General features: G+C 38.6%; 1 protein-coding gene across 1 annotated transcript; it reads right to left on the bottom strand.

Annotated features, from left to right (window-relative positions):
• Window positions 1-44: 44 nt before the first annotated feature.
• Window positions 45-23,660, bottom strand: mpzl1l (myelin protein zero-like 1 like). The gene is made up of 6 exons (XM_012864407.3): window positions 23,505-23,660; window positions 16,232-16,413; window positions 12,494-12,704; window positions 7,603-7,732; window positions 2,248-2,353; window positions 45-439 (listed from the first exon to the last, which is right to left on the bottom strand). The coding sequence occupies exons 1-6, from the start codon at window positions 23,575-23,577 to the stop codon at window positions 344-346; spliced, it is 798 nt and encodes a 265-aa protein (XP_012719861.1). The 5' UTR covers window positions 23,578-23,660; the 3' UTR covers window positions 45-343.
• Between the last annotated feature and the right edge of the window lie 1,061 nt (window positions 23,661-24,721).

Here is a 24,721-nt window from a genome sequence, read left to right as displayed (position 1 = left end):
ATAATTTACACTTGGAATGATGTTAATGAAGGCGTTATTTTAAATTTTTATCCCTGTGTTGGAGAACTTTTTAAAGGCTGATATGATGTATCGTCAGGAGTGTTTCCTTAGTTATTTTTTTTAAAAGTCAACAACAAAGCACGCGGAGACATTACTTTATCATATAACATGCTGTCAGAGGACAAAATATGGAGAAAGAAGAGAATGGAGAGAAAACGTTACCAATTCTGTCCCTGTTAAACCTTTCCCACCCATCCCCAGAGCAGCTAATAGAGAGGTCTCATACTTTAGTGTGTTTTATTATCATTTTTTAGTTTGTTTTTGTAGTTTTTGGTCCCCATCTTCAGTTTTTACGGATGTCTGCGTAGACCACGGGCTCCATCTTATGGAACGAGTTTTTACTGCCTGAGTGATCCAACTGGGCGTATATCACCGGGCCCTAAAGCACAAGACAAAATGCAGGAGAGGAAGGAGAATCAATCATTAAGACGATCTGAGGCAAATTAAGGAACAGGCGTCTTGACGAGGCGCACCATCAATGTTTTTACCTCCAATATAATTTGGTAACACAGTTAAAATGCTTAGTGGGATTTTGTAGGCTGGACTGGTGATGAGTACACAATATGCAACGCTAAAACCCAGGAAGAGAGAGGGATGGATGGAGGGAAGGAAGACAAAGAAGGAAAGATGAAGGTCTATTTCTCTCACTCTGCTGAGTTCTCCTACTACTCTCCAATCTGCATTGTTTGTTGTTATTTCAGCTTTTAACTTTTTGCTCTCTGTCATTTTTCTCTTCATAGAAGGTACACCTGGTCTGGTGTTCTGTTAGCTGTGACATCATCAGGGGAGGCAGATCATCCTCTATTACCATCTACCATAGAAAGTACTCCTGGGTCAATGTGAGCTTCTGAGCTTTCTGTGTCTCTGCTCTGTCTTCTCTAAGCCCCAGTGGGTCGAGGCCGATGAGCGTTCACACTGAGCCTGGTTCTGGTTCTGCTGGAGGTTCTCCTCCCTGTTAAAGGGGAGTTTTCCTCTCCACTGTCGCTTCATGCATGCTCAGTATGAGGGATTGCTGCAAAGCCATCAACAATGCAGACGACTGTCCACTGTGGCTCTACGCTCTTTCAGGAGGATTGAATGCTGCTTGGAGAGACTTGATGCAACCTGCTGGGTTTCCTTAGAGAGGAAACTTTCTCACCAACCTGGAGGATTTGAATTTGACTTTGTAAGGAGTCTTGAGATGATGTGTGTTTCATGGATTGAAGCTATATAAATAAAATTGAATTGACTGTATAATAAAAGGATGGATGGTGACAGAAGGGACGGATAGACAGGAGTGTATGGAAGGGATGAAGGTAAGGATAGATGGGACGACTGGATTAAAATGGCTGGATTGATGGGAAGAGTTTGGATTGGTGGACCCATTTTTAAATAATTTCAATTAGGGCTGGACGATATAGGGGGGAAAAAGCGTATCTATAAAATAGAAATATTGATCAATAATCAATTATCAACTTTTGAATTCAAAAGTTAAATAACAATACATATCGATCGATAGCAAAAAAAGTAAATAAAAAGTTAAATAGAATAACAGTTTTTAATATTAACCTACATGGCTAGAATGGACAAGGATTTAAGTCATTACATCCTCCCAACCAATCACAACGCAGGTCTAGGAAGCTCCGCCCCCTTCAAAGAGCTCAGAGACGTGCTTTTTCAAAAAGCAGCAGCATAAAATGGCCCGGGCTGCACTTAAAACATAAATAAAATTTGATAATTGATAATAATTATCGCTATTGATCAATATTATTTCTATTTTATCAATATGCTTTATTTCTATATCGTCCAGTCCTATAAAATATCACAATGCTACGTAATTTTGCCCATTCAAACACTGAAAGAAAGCAGAACAAACAACAAATGAAAGCTGTTCTTTTTCTCCGTCCCGCCCACAAAAGGCCACTTCAGGCACCGACCTGATCCAAAACGGCACCCGGAGAAGTTCAGACATCCATCTAGTTTGATGATTTTAATGATGCAGCTGCTTGTTAAATTCATTTTTAAAACATAAATCACATTTAAAAACAACATTTTCTTCATTATTTCAGTTGTGCTAAGCCAATTACAAAACTGGGACTTGACATCTGACAGACCTGAACGGCTGAATTTACAGACACATAAAAATCAGTGAAACAGACCTCCCCCCCCGCCCCCCCATGGCTGATCTCCTCATCCCCCAGCTCCTACCTGCAGCGGACCCGAGGGGCTGGTACACCTGGAGCCCTCCCGGCTGGACTCCACCTTCTTTAGCGGCCGCGGAGCGTCAGAGCTCCCGCCCTCCAGGGTCGTACATCTAGTTTAGGGTTACCGTTTGCCGTGGTGTCGAGCAACCAGCGGAGCACAGTCATAGCGACATGAACACAGATGATGGGACAAAAAGGCAAAAAAAAAAAAGGCAAATAAATAAATAAAAGCAATGAGAGATGAGCACATGAGACCAAGCAGGTGTGAGAAGATTAGAGGAGCACTGATGGGGTTTGGATGGTGTAAGGTTGCCGTTCGTCATTACAGGACTAGAAATAACATCAGGCCTAGCTCTCTGGGTGGGCGGGGCCGCACAACATCAGAAATTATTAAAAAAATAAAATAAAAATAAATTAATTAATGATGCTGCACCATTGCAAATCGCCTGCAAATCCTGCAGCCCTTAAAAGGTGCATAGCGCAACTTCCACGATTTCAGCAGAAGTCTGCCCCCCTCTGGCGATGGGTTGAAATTACACCAGTGTTACGCATTGGGTATGTGCCGCTGCGACTCCACGGGTCTTTTGTTTAGAGGCGTGATGTCCTCTGAGGTAAGAAAGCTTGTAGATATTGAAGTTAGCGTGTGTTCTCTCGCTAACGCATCGCTAACACATCGCTAACGCATCGTAGTAGCTGGCGAACTAGAGCGGGCAGCGCGTCACGCCCAGAGGATTCGGCCCGAATCACTCTATCATGAACTGACCACTGAAGCCTATGGAGGAACTGCGGTAAATAAAAGATAACTCGTTTTTAAACACTGGACAATCGTAAGGGCACGTATGGGAAAGAAAATAAATAGCATTTAACTTGAAAACTCGCACTATGCACCTTTAAGGGTGTCTGACGACGAGACAGCGGGACTCCTCTATCCGAGCGATGCCACGTCTCACCCTTGCCTCTCAGTCACAAGCTGGTCAGGACTAGGGGTGGGCAAAATAATCGTCATGACGATGCATCGTGATTCTAAGTTTCATGATCTACTGCATCGATTCTTGACGCCAAGTATCGATTATTAATAAAAAATAAATAAATCAATAAATAAAATTGCATTAGTGGTTGGCGAACATCAGCCAAAAACAAGTGGAATACAACTTCATTGGTTTAAAGGACCACTGAGGCCATGTAAACGGCACTGATTATCCTTATTTTGTTATTTTAACTTTTATAAATCCTAAACACTTTTTGTCAGTGTGTCCTCTCCAGTAACAGTAATATTTGTTTTCATGGCAATACCTCCAAAAATCGTTTCAATAAATACAGCTATGTATAAATTCAGTTGCTTTCAGTTATGCATCAATTGAAGACACTACCCAGATCATACACAGCCAATCAGCCACTGGTAATGGCTGCATTTTTTTCTAACAATGTTCAGTGAAAATGTTGGAATGCATTGCGATACATCACAATAATTCAAGTATCGTGATGCATCGTGATAGAATTGGATCGTGGCATGTGAATCGTGATTTGAATCGAATTGTGACTTCTTTGGCAATACCCACCCCTAGTCAGGACAGGACACCCCATCCTTCTTGGCCCTACAGGCAGCTAGCACGCTTAGCTTAAGGCTAATAAGAAAAACATTACAGGAATACCAAAATAAATGATCTACAGAGGTCTGCCACTACAGGAAAAGTGTCCGTTTAAAGTCACTAGACTTTGGAAACTGTTGAGTGGACAATCCAGAATAAAGATGAGGAGCTGGTAAGATCTTCATAGGATGGAAAACCAGGATCTGACATGTGATGCGTATAAACGGTGGGATTGGTGCCTACATGCCAAGCAGCTACCTGCTCCGGTCGTAAAGCGTCCGTGTTTGATCACCCCAGAAGGAGCTTCCCATAGCCAGATACACAGAGAGGTTTTTTAAAATAGAATAGATTCAACATGAACAATAAGATTTCACTTTATGTCACATCATTTCCAAGGAAAAAACTAAAAGAAAAGAACAAAACAACAACAACCTGTTGATATTTAAGTGAACGGAGAGTAGCGACAGCTGAAGATGGAGGACGGCAGACAAAGAGGACCGGCTGGTTTTAGACATTTACATGAACAGCAGTAACCTGATGAATGAGCGTAACCTGGGGAGATACAGTGTCTGATGGCAACACCTCCCACACACATTTTCTGTGAGTAATTAATGTATAAAATATTTAATCAAATTTGATTCTGGTCCGATGCTAGATATTGAATCCTGGTATTTAGGAAATGCTTCAGGACATCTCCAGCCTTCCTGTACTCACAGCAACGACGGTTTTCATAAGGACTTTAAATCAGGTTTAACTCTAGACATTTCGCAGACTAAGCCTGAAATCGTAACTCGGTTTCATGGAGCGATTGAATTGAAAAAGTTAATTTCAGCTGAAACTCCATTGGGCAAACACAACAATTTAAATAAGAGAAACAAACAGACGTGCCCAGTGGAGGAAGCCCTAAACATAAAAACAGGATCAGAACCGTTTAAACCTGAGCTAAGTTTGCTTTTGGTGCAGAATATTATGTCTTGTCTGTTATTCTGCTCTTTTAAAAAGGAAACTTTCCTCTGAGAAGCTGATGTCGGCCGCGTTAGCTGCTCCTATAACCATCCTGCTGCCGTTCATGTTACTGACAGATATGCTTACTATCATATTTAATTAAAGCTTTTTTTTTTCATAACAGCTTTTATTTAAAAAAGGTAATACTGAGCAGGATTCCTCTGGTTTCCACTTGCTAAATTTTAACATGTGCAGAAATTTCAACTGACAGCTTGCTAACTGGAGAAAACTTTAAAGGTGCATAGCCACGTTATTTGACTTTTTTTTTTTTATTATACGTCAGTGGCTAATTCTGGTTGCATACAACGTTTTTACAAAAGATCATCATGTTCTGCTGGTGTACTAGTTGTTTTATGCTTTGTTTTTGCTCAATCTGTAAATAAAACCTACGTACCGCGCATGAGCAGCAGGGGATAAAACAAGGAGGCGGCTAACGGCTATTAGCATCTCCCAGCAAAACAATGAAGAATGTTCCAAGACCTGGTGAATAAAATGCAAAGAAATATGATTCTAAGAGGTAAAAAAAAGCCAGTAATGTCTCTGGGAATACAGTCTGAACGTTGGTGTTCACTGAAGCAGACGCTAAACCTGCCGAGGCTCAGATGTGACGCAGAGTTGATAGATGTGAGTAAATGTTCTCTTAAAGTTGCTGTAGATAGGTTTATTTAGTTAATAATGTTGGTCTTTGATCACGCCGAGCTGCTGCTTTAATCAGAGGCATTGCAGAGGGTCAGGCTCGGTCCGCCATTATTTAATTTTGATTTATTAATTAAGCAAACCGGCATTATGATAGTTCTGTGATACTGTCACTAGATGGCGCCACATCTGTTTATATCTACTAATTGCGCCCGGTGCTGGGGCTATTTATCTACAAAAAGGACCATAAAACATTATCAGGATCGAGGCTTTGTGTATATAACCTTTTTTTATCTGTTTGTTTTATAAGCATATAACGTGGCTATGTACATTTAACACGTCTCGAAAATCTCATTAAATGGTGTTTAAAAAGGCTGAGTATGGGTGTATATTATATCCATAATTCATTTAAACACACGGTCGAAACAAGACCTTTGAGTTTTATGTTTTTAGAAACTTTCTCAAGCAATTGGTTTGAAACTTAAGTTTTGTGTTAGAAAAACCTGACGTACAAAATGTTTTTTACTACAAATTAACCTAGTTTATGGCGACCAGGTTCTTTAGAAACAAGCCAAAGTTTTAACATTCTCGGTTCGTCTTATTAGCAGAACTGTTTCCATTTTATGAACCTGGTTCTAGACCCTCAGGTCATCTGGATGCAGATATTAGCTTTCCATAAAATTCGAGTGAAGCCTCAAAGACCCAAAGATTTTAGACATTTCTTCCAGTAAATTTAAAACATTTCCTTTTAATTGAAGCAGTTTGACTTCTTTTAGATCTTAGTTCTTCATTCGGCTTGTATTGTGGCTTGGACCAGTTTCAAAAAGATAATATTTAATTTCATCTCACTTAATTCATACATTTTAGGTTTTATTTAACTGAGATAAAAAAAAGGTCATTTTATCCTTCTGTCAATTTAATGTATGCATTTATTAATTTTTATTCTAAATATTCATCTATACTTAGAGTTGCAGGACTTATTCTGTAAATATTAGCTTAATTTAATTGTTGTTTTTGAACAAATTTATTTATGTATCTTATGTTTTATTCTCCAGAGCTTCCTCATGTAGTAAAGATGCTTTTCTGGGATAACTATGAAGGTGTATATGCGCTAAATCTGTTAATGCATTCCGTTGGAAGTGCATTTATACAGGATATTTTGTTGTTAGCCGTTAATTCAATACGATAATATTAATGATAATAAAAAAAATCCTTAATTAAACTCAAAGGGAAGTTGAATAAATGAACAGCAATGAGCTTGAAGGAGTCATTCGGGTGGGGCTTAATCTGTAAAGCAAATTGTTGCGCCGTTAGTGTGAGATTCTGTACAAATAAAGCCGATTAATTGAGAAAAGCTGACAGTAAACAGGTGACATGACTGCGTGTAAATGTATAAATGACAAAGACGATGCGTTGCTTGGATTACACAGAGTTTGTTAGTGATGTTAAAATAAAAATGTTAGTGTGGGGTCAGTTGTTAGTGGAGATGGAGAACAATGACTGACACCAGAGCAAACAGCAACCCCAAAGACGGCCAACCAAAGCGGTCGTGGATTCAAACCGGCAAACAAGAGGCTGGTTTTCTCCTAACCAAGTTTCACACCAACTATCATGTTTGAGGTTAAAATGTACATTCACAGTTAAATTACCAGAGGGTTGCTTGACCATGCACTACCTCAAGCATACCAACTGCAGTTTGTGAAGGGGGGAAAAAAAATAAAAAAGGTTAATATTTAATAATCAAGGTAAAGCACCCAGAGATTTGTTCCGCATCATTTCCCCAACAAGCGGAGACAGTGGTGCAGCTCCCATGCAGGAAGGAGTTAGAGAAGTCAGGAAACAGGATTCTTTGACGGAAAACAAGACCATGCAGCCGATATAAATCAGCCGAGCAAATAAAGGCTGATAAATACCCAGAAATACAATTAGATTCAACAGCAATAAGAACGTTTAAAGCCATCCCAGCCTCTACTGTACATAAAGCTGGATGGAGGAGTAAAATATTTCCAGTTTGCTGAAAAGGAAACATTTCTATTTAGAGTGTCGCACTTTTACGGATGTTTAACATAAATAAAAGGACATCTCCGTTGTGTGGCTGTGTTCAGACGAGGGAAAGCGGCGCTACTCACCCTTCGTAATCGTGCCGGTTGTGAAGCACCTTTATGGCGAAGCAGGCGGCGACGGCGATGATGACGAGCAGAAAGAGAGCGCCGCACACCGCCCAGATTATGATCACGGTGCTGCTCTGAGGGAGCGACTCTGCAGGAACACAGCAGCAACATTCAGGCACAGAAAAACAATTATTCATACCTTTTTTTTCAACTTTTTCACATTTTCTAATGTTTTAACCCAAAAAAAATTGGTGTTTTTTGTGGTGATTTAATGAGATGGACCAACACAGAGCAGATTACAAACTATATCAGATGTTCTAGGTTGGACTTTGACTAGGCCAGGGGCCGACAACCTTTACAATTCAACAGACACCTCTGCTACAAAATAAAATGCTCCTAAAGTCGCAAAAAAAAATAAAATTATAAAACATGCACTAGTTAAAATGTTTTATTTTGAAAGACAAGAAAATTAAGCTAACATTTATCTTTGACGTCAGATTTTACAACAAAATGAAGGATCTTTTGTAAAGAAAATAAAACTGTTTAGTAGAGTGAGCCTTATCCATAAAGATGTAAAATGAATAAAAGACATGTAGCCCAGTCAAAAAAAAAAAAATATATAAAAACACAGTTTGGAGTTAAAAACCATTAAATTACTTTTAAATGCCTCATACTATTCCGTTGGAGATGTTCTAGAAGCAGAGAGAAGAACGGCTACAACCAGCCTAATTCATCACCTTTGTAATTAAAAACATTTCTTTTTGGTGTGGTTACCATATATCTGGGAAACATACAGGTGGAGAATCTGAGCTGTAAAGGCAAGGAACTTTTTTGTATTATTTAAAAATGGCCTCAAGTAAAAAAGGCCGAAACCAGCGACGGTTTCTGGATGATCTACACAACGGAGACCTTTTCAAAAGGTGTGACTCCCTCAGGGTTCAGACGAACAGTTTCTGCAGAATATGAACCAAGTGAGCCGCATATGTCAAGCCAGTTAGGTCTGTTTCTGTTTTTCACCTCCGATTTATTTCACTGTTGATGCACGGATGCCCTGGTAAATAATGTGAAAATAATCCGGCTCTCCTTCAACTGTTTTTGAAACAATAGTTAAAACTCTAAAGCTAAAGCGTCGTCTAAAGTCATACAGCTGTAAAAACGTAACTCGCTTTCTCAGTAAAAAGTTCAGAAAACAACATTTCTTACTGGGTTTTATAAGCGTTAAAGTGGAGCCACAGGCTGCAAACCCCAGGAATAGACTATTGTAACACACATATATACATACATATACACACACACACATATATATATATATATATATATATATATATATATATATATATATATATATATATATATATATATATATATATATATATATATATATATATACATACATACATACATACATACATACATACATACATACATACATACATACATATATATATATATATATATACACATACATACATACATACATACATACATACATACATACATATATATATATATATATATATATATATATATATATATATATATATATATATATATATATATATATATATATATATATATACATACATACATACACACACAATTTATTGTTATTATTAACTGCAGCTTTCAAGATACACACAAAATATTTATAAATTCTCAAAAATTTATAGTACATCATATATATGTAAATATATGCATTACATATATATGTACTATAATGGATTTTTGAGAATTTATAAATATTTTGTTTGTATCTTGAAAGCTGCAGTTAATAATAGCCTTTCTAAATAAATGTATGACAATCTTTGAAAGGGTAATTTATACACAGAAAGAAAACCCCCAGAAAGAATCCCGGGTATGGATGAATCCCCTTCACCATGAATGCTGTTAATAAAAGCAATCCCCTCCCCATTAATGCTTTTATTAACAGTATGAATGCTGTTAATAAAAGCATTAATGGGGAGGGGATTGCTGTTATTAACAGTATGAATGCTGTTAATGAAAGCATTTGTGAGGGAAGTGATTGCTGTTAATAACAGCATTCATTGTTTAATTAACAGCATGATTGCTGTAAACAAAAGCATTCACGGGGGAAGGGATTGCTGTTATTAACAGCATTAATGGAGAGGGGATTGCTGTTAATAACAGCATTCATGAGGGAGGGGATTGCTGTTATTAACAGGATTAATGGAGAGGGGATTGCTGTTAACAGCATTCATGGGGAGGAGATTGCTGTTATTAACAGCATTAATGGAGAGGGGATTTCTGTTAATAATAGCATTCATGGGGAGGGGATTGCTGTTATTAACAGCATTTGTGGGGGGATTGCTGTTATTAATAGCATTCACACTGTTAAAAGCATTTGTGGGGGAGGGGATTGCTGTTAACAGCATTCATGGGGGAGGGGATTGCTGTTAATAACAGCATTAATGGAGAGGGGATTGCTGTTAATAACAGCATTAATGGAGAGGGGATTGCTGTTATTAATAGCATTCACACTGTTAAAAGCATTTGTGGGGGAGGGGATTGCTGTTAACAGCATTCATGGGGGAGGGGATTGCTGTTAACAGCATTAATGGAGAGGGGATTGCTGTTAATAACAGCATTAATGGAGAGGGGATTGCTGTTATTAACAGCATTCATGGGGAGGGGATTGCTGGTATTAACAGGATTAATGGAGAGGGGATTGCTGTTATTAACAGGATTAATGGAGAGGGGATTGCTGTTATTAACAGGGTTAATGGAGAGGGGATTGCTGTTAGTAACAGCATTCATGGGAACAAAAAGTGAACCTGCAGCGTTCAGCTGATGTGTAACTAACCCAAAGGTTACCACAGCACGGGAAGCGGTTGCTTTAGTTTACCACCTCCCACCCACTGCTGAGGTAAGTGCTCTGCCGTGGAACCGCACAGGAAGTCCTCCTACGAGCACTGGTGGGAGTTCAACAGGTTGTTCAGTGAGAAATATGGGTACCTGGCAGTGGCATTTACAGGAGCTGTGCAGTAAAACATTCAGTTTTAATGCACAATCAAAACCTCCCGCCAGGTCCCACCTTGCGCTTTTCTTTTTATTCTTTATAAAGTGCATTATTCAGACAAAAATCTCCAGGTTTTTATCACAACTTTGGCCTCCACTCTGCCTATTTAAGGCAACAGTTTTTTTGTTACGTCATGTGAACCTGAGATGCAGAGAAGAGCTGAAAGCTGAGCTGAACCAAAAGATAACAAGTCGTCACATGAAGATGTTCATTTCACGTAGCTGAACGCAAATAACAAGCAGCCACATGTGGGCCTGGCAGCTCATTCCTGAGAGCTACCCCTCTCTAACAAACATGTCTGGTTAGATGTCTCCTTTGATTTAGGACGGGAATTTTACCTCGGAAACAAGATAAATTAAAAATTAGCTCTGTTTCATGTGTTAGATGGTCCAGTCAATTTCCAGATCTAAATCTAATTAGTCATGACTTACAAATTAAAGCTGCACATTATGTTGAACCACAAAATCAATCTTTGCAATATCACAAAGAACCTCTGGGGTCCAGTACTTGGTAAGACATTACATTTAGCTCTATACCTCCAAACATATCGTTTTGATCTCTTCAGCAAAGTCTTCAGCATTTTTCTGAACATACAATTTACAACATACAAATTATTATATTTTACACACCCTATATAAAAATGCAGAAAACATGAGGAAGATTTTTTTTTTTTTTTTTTGGTTTAACGTTTTGATTATGATGCAAAGAAAATGTGAAAGCCTGACGTTTTTTGTTTTTTAAAGCAAACAAAAATTATTATTTTTCTTTTTTAATGTGAAGTTTCCTCACAATTTCCTGGACCATCAGTTTGGATAGACTCAAACTGAGCTAGGTGTCCATACCTGATCTACATTCTTCTCTAAGCCCCAGTGGGTGGAGGCAGATGAGCGTTCACACTGAGCCTGGTTCTGGTTCTGCTGGAGGTTCTCCTCCCTGTTAAAGGGGAGTTTTCCTCTCCACTGTCGCTTCATGCATGCTCAGTATGAGGGATTGCTGCAAAGCCATCAACAATGCAGACGACTGTCCACTGTGGCTCTACGCTCTTTCAGGAGGAGTGAATAAACCGGTAAAATTTCCTCCTTTTCATGTCACATTAAACCATGTACAGCTTTGCATTGATCCAGCACATAAAATCTCAATAAAACGCGTTGTATGTCGAGTTTATAACTAGGGCTGGGCGATAAATCGATTTAATCGATTAATTCGAATTTACAATTCTTTAAGATTTCATTTTTGGAAAATCTGGATTTTATTTTGCCAATACACTCATTGGGTTTCCATGAAGAGAACAGCATGTGATGCTGAATATATGTTTAGGCAAATGTATTGTCAAAATATTGTTAAGTAGAATTTTTTTTTTTTTACCATAATACGAGGTACTTCATTTACTTATTTACTTTTTTTTTTAACTTAGTTTGAAGTTCACAAGTGCAGTGAAGCCTGTTCTTAGCTCCATGTGTAAAACCACTAGCAGCAAATGTTTTGTTATATTTTCATTGTTTATAATGGCACGGCTGCCATCTTGTTTTACAAGCATGTTTCACAGCTTGTTTTTAGTTGCACTTTGAATTCAGGTCAACTCCCTGACAAAATGCTTGACATAAAAACAAGGTTTTAAAATAATTTCTTTAATTTCTTTTTATGAAACAAAAAGGAGGGAAAAAAAATCGATTAATCGGATTTGGTATGATAAAATCAGAGATTTATTTTTTAATCCATATCACCCAGCTCTATTTATAACATGATAAAACAGAATAGTAATAGAAAGGGTCCGTAGGGTTCGGGATCATTTCCTATTATGAACGCCTGTATGGATGAATATGTTTCATTGGAGGGTGCGGCTGCTTTTTTAAAAAACGGGCAGAACTTTACCTTTCAGAACCACCCTGAGCTCCGTCCGAGCCTGGGTTCCTGTTACGTCTGGCGGGTTCTTGACGTCGCAGAAGAACGTCCCGTTGTCACTGAACTGAGCCGGGCTCAGCTGTATCGACGCGTCCTTCTTGTTGATGTCTCCGATAAACTGCACCCTCTCTTTGAACTCAGTGTTGGCTGGATATCCTTGTCCGTTAGAAAAGTAGTAAATCTAGAAACAGGAGAGCAAAAAAAAAAAAAAAAAAAAAGACATTAAAATGACAAACAGATGCAGAAGAAAAGTCACCAAGTATCATATTGTTTTACTTCGACCCACTTAGTTATGGCAGCACTACAAGTATAAGAACTATGAAACTAAAACCTCATTGAACTCAGTCAGAGAAACGATTCATTTTTCTCTGCTTGAGTGTCGATAAAGAACTCAGGACAGAAACAAGGAACATTTATAGTTGCCATGGATCTCTTTTAATTTGGGGCTTTTAAAGGTTCGTTAACATATTAACACACAACCAAAGAGCTGGACAGACACTAACGATTATTTTAGTAATCGAGTATTCGATCAAGTAACCGGATTAAAAAAAAAAAAAAAAAAAAACGGGCCAATGCTGCAGATTTTTCTCCTAATTACTTAGAAAACAACAAAAAAGGGGCAAATAAACAAGAAATTAAATTATTTTCTTGAATAAAAAGAATTAAAAGCTCAGCCCTTTCTGGTTGGTGCTAGCTGCCTCTGTAGTGAAAATGGTCACACAGCTTAAATTTTCAGCTATTTTTTCACGTTTTATAGTTGAATATCAACTAAATCTGGTTATCTGCACACTAAAAGAATCTTAAAAGTGGGAGGCATACAGTCGAAGACGAGTTTACGCTCAGCCTAAATAAACCCAGTGAGCCGGTATGAAACGTAAGCTTTTCCTCCTTTTTGTAACCTACAAACATGAAAATCGCAGCATGACGCTGCAACAAAATTAGGGTTAGGGTTTTCGAGCGATGACTGAAAACAAAGCTATGCCTGAGTTGTTTTTTTGTTTTTTTATTAATGATACTAATGGTAGAGAAAAGGCTACTGATACTAGATAGCAGGTAATAAAACTGCAAAATTACGAGCAGCAGAAACAGGCTAGCTAAAACCAAGCAGGGAACGAATGTATTCGTTTGAACAGCTCTTAGTTCATCAAAAGCACGTTTTTACCCCATTAACATGAAGGATGTGCGTAAAAATACATAGATTAATATAGATGTTTTTAAAAACGATTTCATATCGATATACCTCCCAACCCCTAGAGGGCGTTATTAAAGCCATTACTGTTCACAGCGAGGAAGAGCAAGTGAGACGAATTTACGGAACAGCCGACAGGATTTTAGAAGCTCCTTCGTCCCTAAAATCAGACGTTTGGTACATTTTTGGTATCTGTGAAACGTTAAATACATTGAACCAAATGCATTTTATCTCCCTTTTAATATATCAGCGTTCACTAAATTAAACAAATATAATATTTGGCTGGTTTTGTTGATTGAATGACTGAGCATTAATTTGAAAGTAATAAATTAAATCTCCAATATCTTTTTACAGAATCCGATTTTCTTCTCTTGTTTAATAAAAACAAATAATTTTTTAAAAAGTACTTTTATTTCAGTTGAGCTGAATTCAAAGTGCACCTTTATAAAACAAGATGGCGTCCCTGCCATAGAAAATAATGAAACAGGCTTTACTTCACTTGTGTAACTTCACACCAACTTATAAAAATACATAAATTAATAACTTACGGTGCCTTGTCTTAGGGTAAAAAAGTTATGACAATATGTTTTCCTAAATATATATTCAACATTGCATGCTATTACTAAAACAACTTCCCCTCTCAGGACTGAAATAGTGCAAAGTTTCATGAACGACCAGGAGAGTGGATTGGCAAAAAAATTAAAAAATTAAATAATTTGATTTTCTAAAAGTAAATCTTCATGAGTTGCAAATTGAAGTAATCCATAAAATCGATTTATTGCACAGCCCTACATTGACATAAATGTTTTTTTGCTTTTCTGACACATTTGCATGTTTTTAAAATGATGATTTCATTTATTAAGGGAACCAAAACAACCCAGTCCTGAATAATAATAAAAAAAAAAGCTTCCTCTGAGTTGCAAACGGTCGCCGTCTGAAACAGAAAGGCGAGGCTGTTAGTTTAGAGCATTTTGTTGAACCAGAAGGGGCTGAAACTTCAGAAGAAAGGAAAGAAAAAAGGATGTTTTTAGCTCGGCCCATTGTGCAACACACATTCTCCAAACGCTGACTGCATACATCTGTTCTGGCAGGACTCTGCAAATTAAAGGCTGTGCACCAGTCCGACTGGTCTGTTAACAAAAACACACCAAAAAAAGAAAAATGGGTCAAAATTTAGGTTTTTTTCTTAGTAAATACAAACTTTTTGGGTTCATTTAGACTGCTGTTGTATACGAGTCCTTCAGAAAAAAAGACTTTCTTTTCCCTCCAGGTGCTTTAAATTCAAAAGAGCGCCAAATTCACGACACGTGTCGTCTTTACAGAGTCAAAATCAATCAAAGTTTTGTAATAATGAGTTTAACGGCTAATGTTTCTTTGACAAGTTCAATGGATGTCACGAGACAAATAAATCGTTCTGCTAGAACCAAATCAATGCGCCTGCTGCGAGCGGGAGAACCGAATATAAACACCACGAGTCGGCTTACATGCAGCGCCACGATGCAAACATCCGACCCAAATCACAGAATGTGTGGGGGTGAAATGGATGAAAAGTGTCGCTCCACACTGCAAAAACGGAACTAAAAATACGTAAAATGTTCTTAAAATCTGTGTATTTGTCCTTGATTTGAGCAGGTAAATAAGATGATTTGCCAATGGAAGAAGATTTTTGCACTTAAAAAGGAACAACTCATCTCCATCATCTTATTTCAAGTGCAGAATGTCTAATTATCTTATTTTAGGGGTCAAAATACTTTACCTGACTCCGCCAGATAGATTTGCTCCGCATATCCATCTGGAAACCTTCCGTTGAAGTAATTTTGGGAAGGGGCGAAAATACTGGTTAGCTGATTGGCCTATGTTGGTGATAGACGGGCCAAATGAACCAATCAGATTCGTCGTCACTCTGTTACGAGCGACGACAAAAACACAACCACAAGCCAAGCTACTCTTGCTGCTGCAGGTAAAGGCTCGTTAGCTCAGCAAAGAAATACTCTGTAATTCCGATAAAACTTGCTCGATAGCCACGCTAACGCTAGTTTCATCGGCTGAAGCCGCCATGTTGTTAAGACTGAACTGTCGATCTTCTCGTTGCGTCACACCTCAACCCGCCTCAAAGCCAACGCTGATTGGACGTTCGTTTGGTGAACGGCTCCAAATTTTCTTTAACGGAGAGTAGCCAGACTGATCTGCGAGTGAAACCTTGAAAGCTCGCGAGATCAGGATGGTCTCACGAGGCTACAAAATACTCATCCCATTGGCAGATAATCTTATTTACCAGCTCAAATCAAGGATAAATACACTAACTTTAAGAACATTTAACTTTTTTTTAGATCCGTTTTTGCAGTGCAGCAAAGCAGGGGTGACCCTAAAACCAAAAGCCCGACGCCGAATCGCCACCTCCCTCCCCGAGGAACAGCTGGAACACTTATTTACGTGTCAGAGGAGGTCGCACAATCGCAGGAAAACATCCTGGGACTGTGGGGAGCTTCCCGGAGAAGACGCGAGCGGCGGGGACTCACCACATACGGCGCTTTGAAGTACTGATGGTCGGGCTGATTGGACTGGAAGCTCCAGGTCACCGTGGTGCTTTTGGTGACCACCTCGCTGGACTTAAAGGTGCACTGCAGGACTCCCGTCGTGCCGTTCTGCACTATCACTTCCGGGTCGGTGTGTATGTCGATCGCAGACGCAGGTCCGCTGACTGTTGGAGGAAAAAAAACAAGAAAAAAAAGCAGGGAATGCATTAGTAACAACATGTCAGCAGGGGGGGGAGCAGAGTGAAAACAACTGCAGTAAAAACAACACGCAGCTCAGCAGGAGGTCACTGGGGGGGAACAATGAGTTGCAGGAGGATTTTAGGTTGCAACATCAGCCTAAAAACACGACAGGGTTTGGATCAGAGGGAAAAAAAGTGTGTTTCTGCACTTTTTGGTACGCTTATACACACTGCACTGAAAAAAGGGAACTAAAAGTAAGTAAAAATTTCTTGAAATCAGTGTATTTTTCCTTGATTTGAGCAGCCAAATAAGACTATTTGCTAATGGGATGAGTATTTCTACACCTTAAAATAAGATAATTATATTTACTGCACTTGAAATAAGATGATGGAGATGAGTTGTTCCTATTTTAAGTGCAAAAATCTCATTCTATTGGCAGATAGTCTTATTTACCTGCTCTAATCAAGGAAAAATACACTAATTTCAAGAAAATTTCACTTACTTTTAGTTCCCTTTTTGCAGTGTGGGACAACCGACAATTACTCCTTATTGTCTATTAATTATATTATCCATGACAGATTTAAATGATCCTAATTTTTTCCTTCATATGTTGTAAAATTTGCTCTGTCTGTACAGCAGAGGTGTCCAAAGGGCGACCTCTGACCCCAATTCCTCTACAGCACAGTCATCTGCTGCAGCGCGAGGATCTGTTGAAATCTTAAAGCATTAAAAGTTTTAAAGGACAACAACTTGGCTAAATAGGGCAAATGTTACCGTCTCTGTAACAGCCCCCCCCCACGTTGAGAAAAAAACCCACAACATTTAACCTGTCTGCACTCTTTAAATAGGCCAAACCTACGATTTACAGATCATTTTGTTTTCAAAGATGACAACTTACTAAAATGTTAGGAACTAAAAACACCAGATGCTTCTGACCGTTCATTGGAAGAAAAAAAAAAAAGCACACAGGCTCTGACTAGAGGTTCCACCTATAGACCGCCAGACTCGCATTATCGAGTTTATCCTTGAAATCCTGACAACAACACAAGCCGGTGTGGCAAAACTAATGAATAAAAAAAAATCTCAACTACGGCTGTGCATAAAAATTGATACAAAGATTAATATCGATGTTTTTAAAAATGTAATATCTATATTCTGGCTTTGAATGTCGATATACCTCCCAACCCCTAGAGGGCGTTATTACAGCCATTACTGTTCACAGCGAGGAAGAGCAGTGAGATGAATTTGCGGAACAGCTGAAAGGATTTTAGAAGCTCCTTCGTCCCTAAAATCAGACGTTTGGTACATTTTTGGTTTCTGTGATACGTTAAATGAATTGAACCAAAAGCACTTTATTTCTCTGTTAATATATCAGTGTTCTATAAATTGAACATAAATATGATATTTGGCTGGTTTTGTTGATTGAATGACTTTGAGCATTAATTTGAAAGTAATAAATATCGATATTGGAGTCAAATAAAATCAAGCTGAGCTATAATCGAGAATCGTATCAGCTCATCCTAGATGACACCCAGCCCTGATTCTGCTGGAGGTTTTTCCTTCCCGCTAATGGGTGTTTTTTCTTTCCACTGTCGCTTCATGCATGCTCAGTATGAGGGATTGCTGCAAAGCCATCAACAATGCAGACGACTGTCCACTGTGGCTCTACGCTCTTTCAGGAGGAGTGAATGCTGCTTGGAGAGACTTGATGCAACCTACTGGTTCCCTTATATAAGAAGTTTTTAACCAATCTGTATAATATGGTTGATTTTGACTTTGTAAAGTGCCTCAAGATGACATGTTTCATGAATTGGCGCTATATAAATAAAATTTAATCGAACTCCACGGAGGTTGCATACCGTTTCCGTCGTGGATTTTCCTTTGAAATTTTCCCTAAAATGGACGTGTTTTACTTTCCCATTGTGTCTCACTTTCTGTTTGACTCTTTACCATTAAATTGATCCGCCGGTCCGAGTCTCATTTATTAAAACAGTGCATAGAATCCAAACTAAAACTGTACGTACGTCAAAATAAACAAGAATAAAAATGGCGTCAGAGTTGTCGTTAGGGCCGCACATTTTCCCGTCAGGATTTTTTATTTTCTTAATAGATCCCAACTTCTCTGTGTGGAAAGTGACTGAAAGTGTGCTGCTTTTTTTCTTACCCTGCTGCGTCTTGCTATGATGTGGTCTCAATAATGTCGGCTCTCATTGCTCAACAGCTTTTTAATAATAACAAGGAGCGACGCCGGACGGTATCCGTGTTTTTAGATTTTTTATTTTTCTTTAGACAAAACTTCAGCGATCACTTCTAGAAACAATTACATTCACCATTACCGCCACAAACTCCTGGTATCTGTGCAATCGGGTCTCTTTGCGGTCTTGAACCGTTCAGACAAAAGTCTGATGATGGTCGCGTTTAATAGTAGCATAAACTGACACCTCAAAAAAAATCCGGTTTCAGCAAAAAAAAAAAAAAAAATCTGAATTAAGCACCAAGACCTGCAGCTTAATAGCTTTACGTCATACGTCCCGATTATCTGTCGAATCAGATGCCAATGAGGATCCGATCCGGTGTGTTTTGGCCTTTGTAGTATATTGTTGAGTAGGGCTGAACGATTTTGGAAAATAATCCATTTGCGATTTTTTTTTCTTAATATTGCGATTTAATGCGATTTTTATCCCCAGTTTAATTTATCATGTCTTTTTAAACATATACAAACAATAAATCAATTTGTTTCCTCGCCTACAGATTAGTTGCTAAAAGACCCACAGCATCTAAACTCGGATCAAAAATGATTGCGTTCTGACTACGATTTATTTCAACCACAATTGCTTTTTTTGACTTTTCTCTGCGTTAACCACAAGCAACAAAAATGGCCTCTAAATAAAGATGTTTGTAAACAAGGACTATTTAAAACAAGAACTTTTAATGTTTCTATTAATCAGAATATTATTCAAGAGAACAGCTTTTAGTTGATTTGGACATCAATCCATGTTGAACATAAAGTGCAACCAACAAACAAGTCTATGTATTAAACCGATTGACCTGTACTTAATGCTATGTATGATTATATAAACTCTAAAACAAGTAATAAAATTAGATTATCTCACTGCTGCAACTGTCTTCCATTCCATGTGGAGGCAAACCCACTTTAAACATTTTACCAACACCTAAAGGACACGTCTGATTAACTAATTGTTACATAGCCAAAAATTGCAGACTCTGCGATTTGGAAATTGCGTTTTTTTAACCTACCTTTGGCTTGATTTTGGCCTTGCGACAAAAACGTTTGAACACCACTGCTGTAAAGTCTCTTATTCTTAGTTTCCGTTTAGATATTTGCACCTTTGTGTGAATCTGCGTGCTTTGCCTCATTAGTCGCTTTCCTGCTTGCAGACCTATGCTGAGGCAACTTGGAGCTCATTGAGCTTTGCACCACTTTCATTCAGCTCCAAAATAATCAACATAAACTCCTCAGCAGTCCTTCATGCAGGAAGCTGATGCCCACCGACTACTCTCTTTAAAAAAAATCATGCAAATCTTCACAATGTTTCAGCTTTTTAACCGCTTTAATTTAGCCAACAGCTGCTAACTTTGGCAACAGCCAATAACAGAAGAATTTTTTTTTTTTTTTAAATGTTTCGAACAGAAAGGTAACGGCAGCAGAGGCAGTTTTTTGCTTTCCGCCACTCAACAGCGCAGAAATGCGCTGGGCTGGACGATAATTTAATAACAATATATATCCATCTATAGACATATCTATGATGGGAAAAAAAAGTCAAAAAGTTCAATAGATTAACAGTTTTCCTTCCTTTTACATTTGAGCCATGTAGGTTAATATTACAGTAATTACATCCTCCCAACCAATCACAACGCAGACCCAGGAAGCCCCGCCCACTTCAGAGTTTTGCACGCGTTCTTTTTGCTTTTCTGAAAACTTGCAGCTTTGGTAAAAAGTTGGTTGAATAAAGGGTTGAGTTTGAATTCAGTGTTTGTGTGTCTGTACCAAAAAATAAGTCATTAAGCCACATCATAAAATGACCAGGGCTGCACTTAAAATGTAAGTTTTTAATTTGTTGCTTATTATTGATATCGATAAATATAATTAATTTTTTTATGGATATGCTTTTTTCCCCCCTCTATATCGTCCAGCCCTAGAAATACGTCACGTTTACGTCGGGCGCACACAGTTTATATGAACGTTGATCGGATTATCAATCGGCATAAACCACAGTTCTCATCCGGATTACAATTTTCATTCAGATTGATCTTAATCTGATCACAATATACCGATTGGCTTGTTTAAATGACGCATTTTTTATTCCGATTGGCCCTTTATTCCGATTACTTTTGTCCGTGTAGCTTTACAGTAAAACACTAAATGCAAAGGCTACTGATTAATAACTCAGCTTCAATGAAATCTCACCTTGAAAGCAAATGGAGACAGGCGCCATATTTCTAAATTAAGAACCCAATGACTGGATCTTTTCTTTAAAAGCGGTGGATCTAAAAGGCTGCAGGTCAAATATTCAGTCTCCAGGGGAAAGAATCAGAAAGACAAACAACTCTAACGCCATTAAGACTCGAGCTGGAGATGATTTCCCAGAATAAACATCGTTCTCATCCATTTCCTCCCTGTCAGATGATATCTGAGATTTAGAGCAGACCACTTCTCCGTGCACTGCAAAAAGGAAACTAAAAGTAAAATATTCTTGAAATTAATGTATTTTTCCTTGATTTGAGCAGGTAAATAAGACTATTTGCCACTGGAATAAGATTTTTGCCCTTAAAATAGTAACAACTCATCTCCATCATCTTATTTCAAGTGCAGTTTATCTAATTGTCTTACTTTATGGGTCAAAATACTCATTCCATTGGCAAATAATCTCATTTACCTGCCCAAATCAAGGAAAAATGCACCAATTTTAAGAAGATTTTACTCACTTTTGGTTCCCTTTTTGCAGTGTGTTGCACGCTAGGCTTTTATAGAGATCTGTTTTTTAAAGCAGCTACTAGTTTCTATTTGTTAAACTGCTGCCTGAGGATTAAAGATGTATTTTAAAAAAACAGTGGAAATTGCAGATCTGCTGCATAAAAATATTCCCCAAATGACTCAAGAGGAACACGTAAGGCGCCGGTAAAAAAAAGGAACCGCTCCACGTTCTGCAAAAAGACCAAAATCTGTGTTACGATTAAGAATGTCTGCAGGTTATTTTGGATTTCCATTCGTGTTTACACATTTTTATACTTTTTTTTTGCAGCTCTGTCACTCATTTCCATCTGTTGAGCTGAAATCTCGCCTCACTGAATCGCCGTGTGGACTGACAACGACTCTCCTCTCAAATTTGTTTAGGTTTAAAATCTGATTACCTAAACCTAAAGCATCTCACTTTTAACGCTGGCTGTTCTTCTTCGGAAAATCTTTTTATTTGTTACTTAACTAACATTTATTGCTCCATAAAAAACACAAAAGTACCAAAGATAGGTACCATTAAGTACCGGTATTGATTCCCAGGTACCGGGTATCGGTTCAAAAGTGAAAGGTGTCCGTCCCTACCAACACAGTGCAGCTTCCTCTGACCCTCTCAGTTCTTCTTCATCAACAACCTCAAAGCAAATACTTCGTATTTAGTACTTTTATTGTGGCATAAAACCAAACGGCTGCTCACAGATACTCACTTCTACACCTCAGTCTAGCTTTCACTACCCTTTCCCATAACTTCACTGTACGGCTCATCAACTTTATTCCTCTCGCAGTTAAAAGGATATTTGTATTTTATTCTATCATAAACAAAAAGGAATGAATCCTATAGACACGTAGCACACATAACACGGTGACTGTAGTTGCATGCCGACAAATTGATCAATGCTACAGGCCTGCACAATGCGCTGATATTTAATTAATCGACATGTGAGATGATCAAGGGGCGGCTCTAGACGGGGGGCCAACGGGGGCCAGTGCCCCTGTAGTAAAGACAACATTAAATACATTTCTTATGATTGTATGCACTGGCGAAAAAGCCATAATTAATTGGTCACTGTTTATCTTTGTACCATTACAGTTTCACTCTAACAAGGATTTAAAAATTAAGGTGTTTCACGTTTAGCTTCAGCCGTGCTGAGCTGGAATCAAAGTTTTTATCTGCTAGATCAGGGGTTGGAAACCTGCATTTCCAGAGCCACAGGGTCACTTATTATTATTATTATTATTAAACGATTAAATATTGCCCTGTTGTATAATTTAATTCTTTTATGTGCCCCTATGAAAAAAAAAAAAAAAAAAAAAAAACACTGGGCCCACTTTGCCCCCCCCCTTGTAAATCTGGTGTAGAACCGCCACTGGAGATGATAGCGTCTCTGTCTGGTTCAGGAGGAAACAGGAAAATCAGATGTTATCTTCTGGGTTTGGGCCAAACCCGCCGATGTGTTTCCCTAATGATGAACTACAGCTGCTGCTGGCAAAGCACACATATAGGGGCAAAAAACGCCATAAATAAAAGCTCCCTGGTTAAAAAGTTAATATATTTAAGGAGGTTTCTCCCCCTCCACTGCGTGACACGTAGGGAACACGGCTGATATATTACCTCATTGTATTTTATTTTATCATATTTTATCGCTTAGGTTTAGTTTTTTTTACACATTTAAAAAAAAAAAAAACTGCCCAAACGAGCCAGAGATTGTCCCTGAGGTGAATGTGACCGAGGCGTCGTTCGTCGCTGAGGGGGAGCCCCCCCTCAACAGGGCGGCAGCCGCCCCGTCTCCCACCAGACTCCCTTCACATTTCGGCCGATTTAACGCCCGTTTTCCCCTGACCGCGCGGCGACCTGCGTGGGAGCCGCGAACGGGAACAATTACACGGCAAACACGGCTCCGGGTGGGTTTTTCTCACCGTCGGCTCAGTCTTCGGGGCTAAATAAGTCCGTTTTAACGAGAGAACCAGAGGGTGGAGGGGAAGCAGCGATGATAACATCGCAGAGCGATCGAGCCAGATTGACCACGGAACAAAAACGGCTAGCTCGGATCCAGGCGTCACAGAAGGAGAATTAAACCCGCTCCGCCGTTTAATACTCACCAAACACAACGTATAACAAACATCCAGGCCATAAAACACGCCTGCAGACGTCCTTCAGCCATCTGGGCTCCATTATGTTGTTGTAAACAGGAGTAGCTCCTCTGCCACGACGCTGAAGTTAGCTTCCGACAGCTAGCTTCCGATGGGGGGGTTGGTTAAAGGCAGAGTTCGCCTCTTTTATGGAGTCCCACGCACCTTCGGTTCAAAAATATACCCCAAAAAACACTAAAATAACCTAAACTGGACTATCCTATGAGAAGTATAGATCATTTGAGGCACAGTTTGTGATTCGTATAACCATTAATATTGGTTGTTAAAACCCCCAAAATGTAAAATACATTAAAGCACCTTTGGGCTTCCATACAATCTTGGATGAGGCGCAGTTTAAATAAAACAGTTAGAGGAGAGGAGTCTGGTTTAGATTATTCTGCGCTAAATGCTAATAATTTAAAACACAGTTGATGTTTTTTTTTTTTTTTCTAACACCTGATCATGATGCCCTCTGAGGGGCTTCATTATATTGGGGGGTTCTGGGCCCCAGGGAAGACCGGGAACTCGCTGGAGGGACTATACATCCCGTCTGGCCCGGGAACTCCGCAGGATCCCCCAGAGTGAGCTGGAGGACGGAGATGTTGCCCCTGCTACTGATAAGCGAATAATGGATGGATGGATATCTTTTATAAAATCCCTTTTTTATTTCTAAAAACTCAAAGAGATGAACGTTATTGTTGTGGTTGTTTTTGTTTGCATGTAAACCAACATGAAATATTCCTTTAAAAAAAAAAAAAAAGGTTAATTTTATTGCATTTCATTAACTTACTCATTCCAACGTCAAAACAAAACAAAAAACAAAAAATGCCTTCCCAGCTCAATTATTTAACATTATTCTATTTATTTATTCAGCTGTTTATTGACATCTAGGCTAATGTTGATCATCCATCAACTAGATTATTCTGCACCAAAAACAAATTCTTTAAAACAGTTCAAACAACAGAATATGTACAGAATCATGTCATCTGAATCAGGTTGTTTTTACACTAAATCCATGCCAGTTCAATTACCAACACAAAATTTCATTTTTTCCAACAGGTTATTCTGTTAAATATAAATTCTTAAAAAAAAAATGGGTTGAGGTCCATTAAATGTTCTCTTTTATTTAAGAAAACAAGAATTATTGCTCCCCCCCCCCCCCATTTATACAGTACTACAACAGCCTT

This window comes from Fundulus heteroclitus, chromosome 11, assembly GCF_011125445.2.
Source record: "Fundulus heteroclitus isolate FHET01 chromosome 11, MU-UCD_Fhet_4.1, whole genome shotgun sequence".
Taxonomy (NCBI): domain Eukaryota; kingdom Metazoa; phylum Chordata; class Actinopteri; order Cyprinodontiformes; family Fundulidae; genus Fundulus; species Fundulus heteroclitus.
Note: the sequence above shows the minus strand (reverse complement) of the source record. Positions and strands in the feature narration are given on the sequence as shown.

Bases quoted from the DNA above. Each gene is read 5' to 3' on its own strand.
- mpzl1l (XM_012864407.3), bottom strand. From the start codon at position 23,577: ATGGAGCCCAGATGGCTGAAGGACGTCTGCAGGCGTGTTTTATGGCCT. The intron at 12,705-16,231 runs GTGAGTCCCCGC...TCCTGTTTCTAG, and splicing joins ACTTCAAAGCGCCGTATGTG to ATTTACTACTTTTCTAACGG. The intron at 440-2,247 runs GTAGGAGCTGGG...CTTGTGCTTTAG, and splicing joins GCCCCTCGGGTCCGCTGCAG to GGCCCGGTGATATACGCCCA.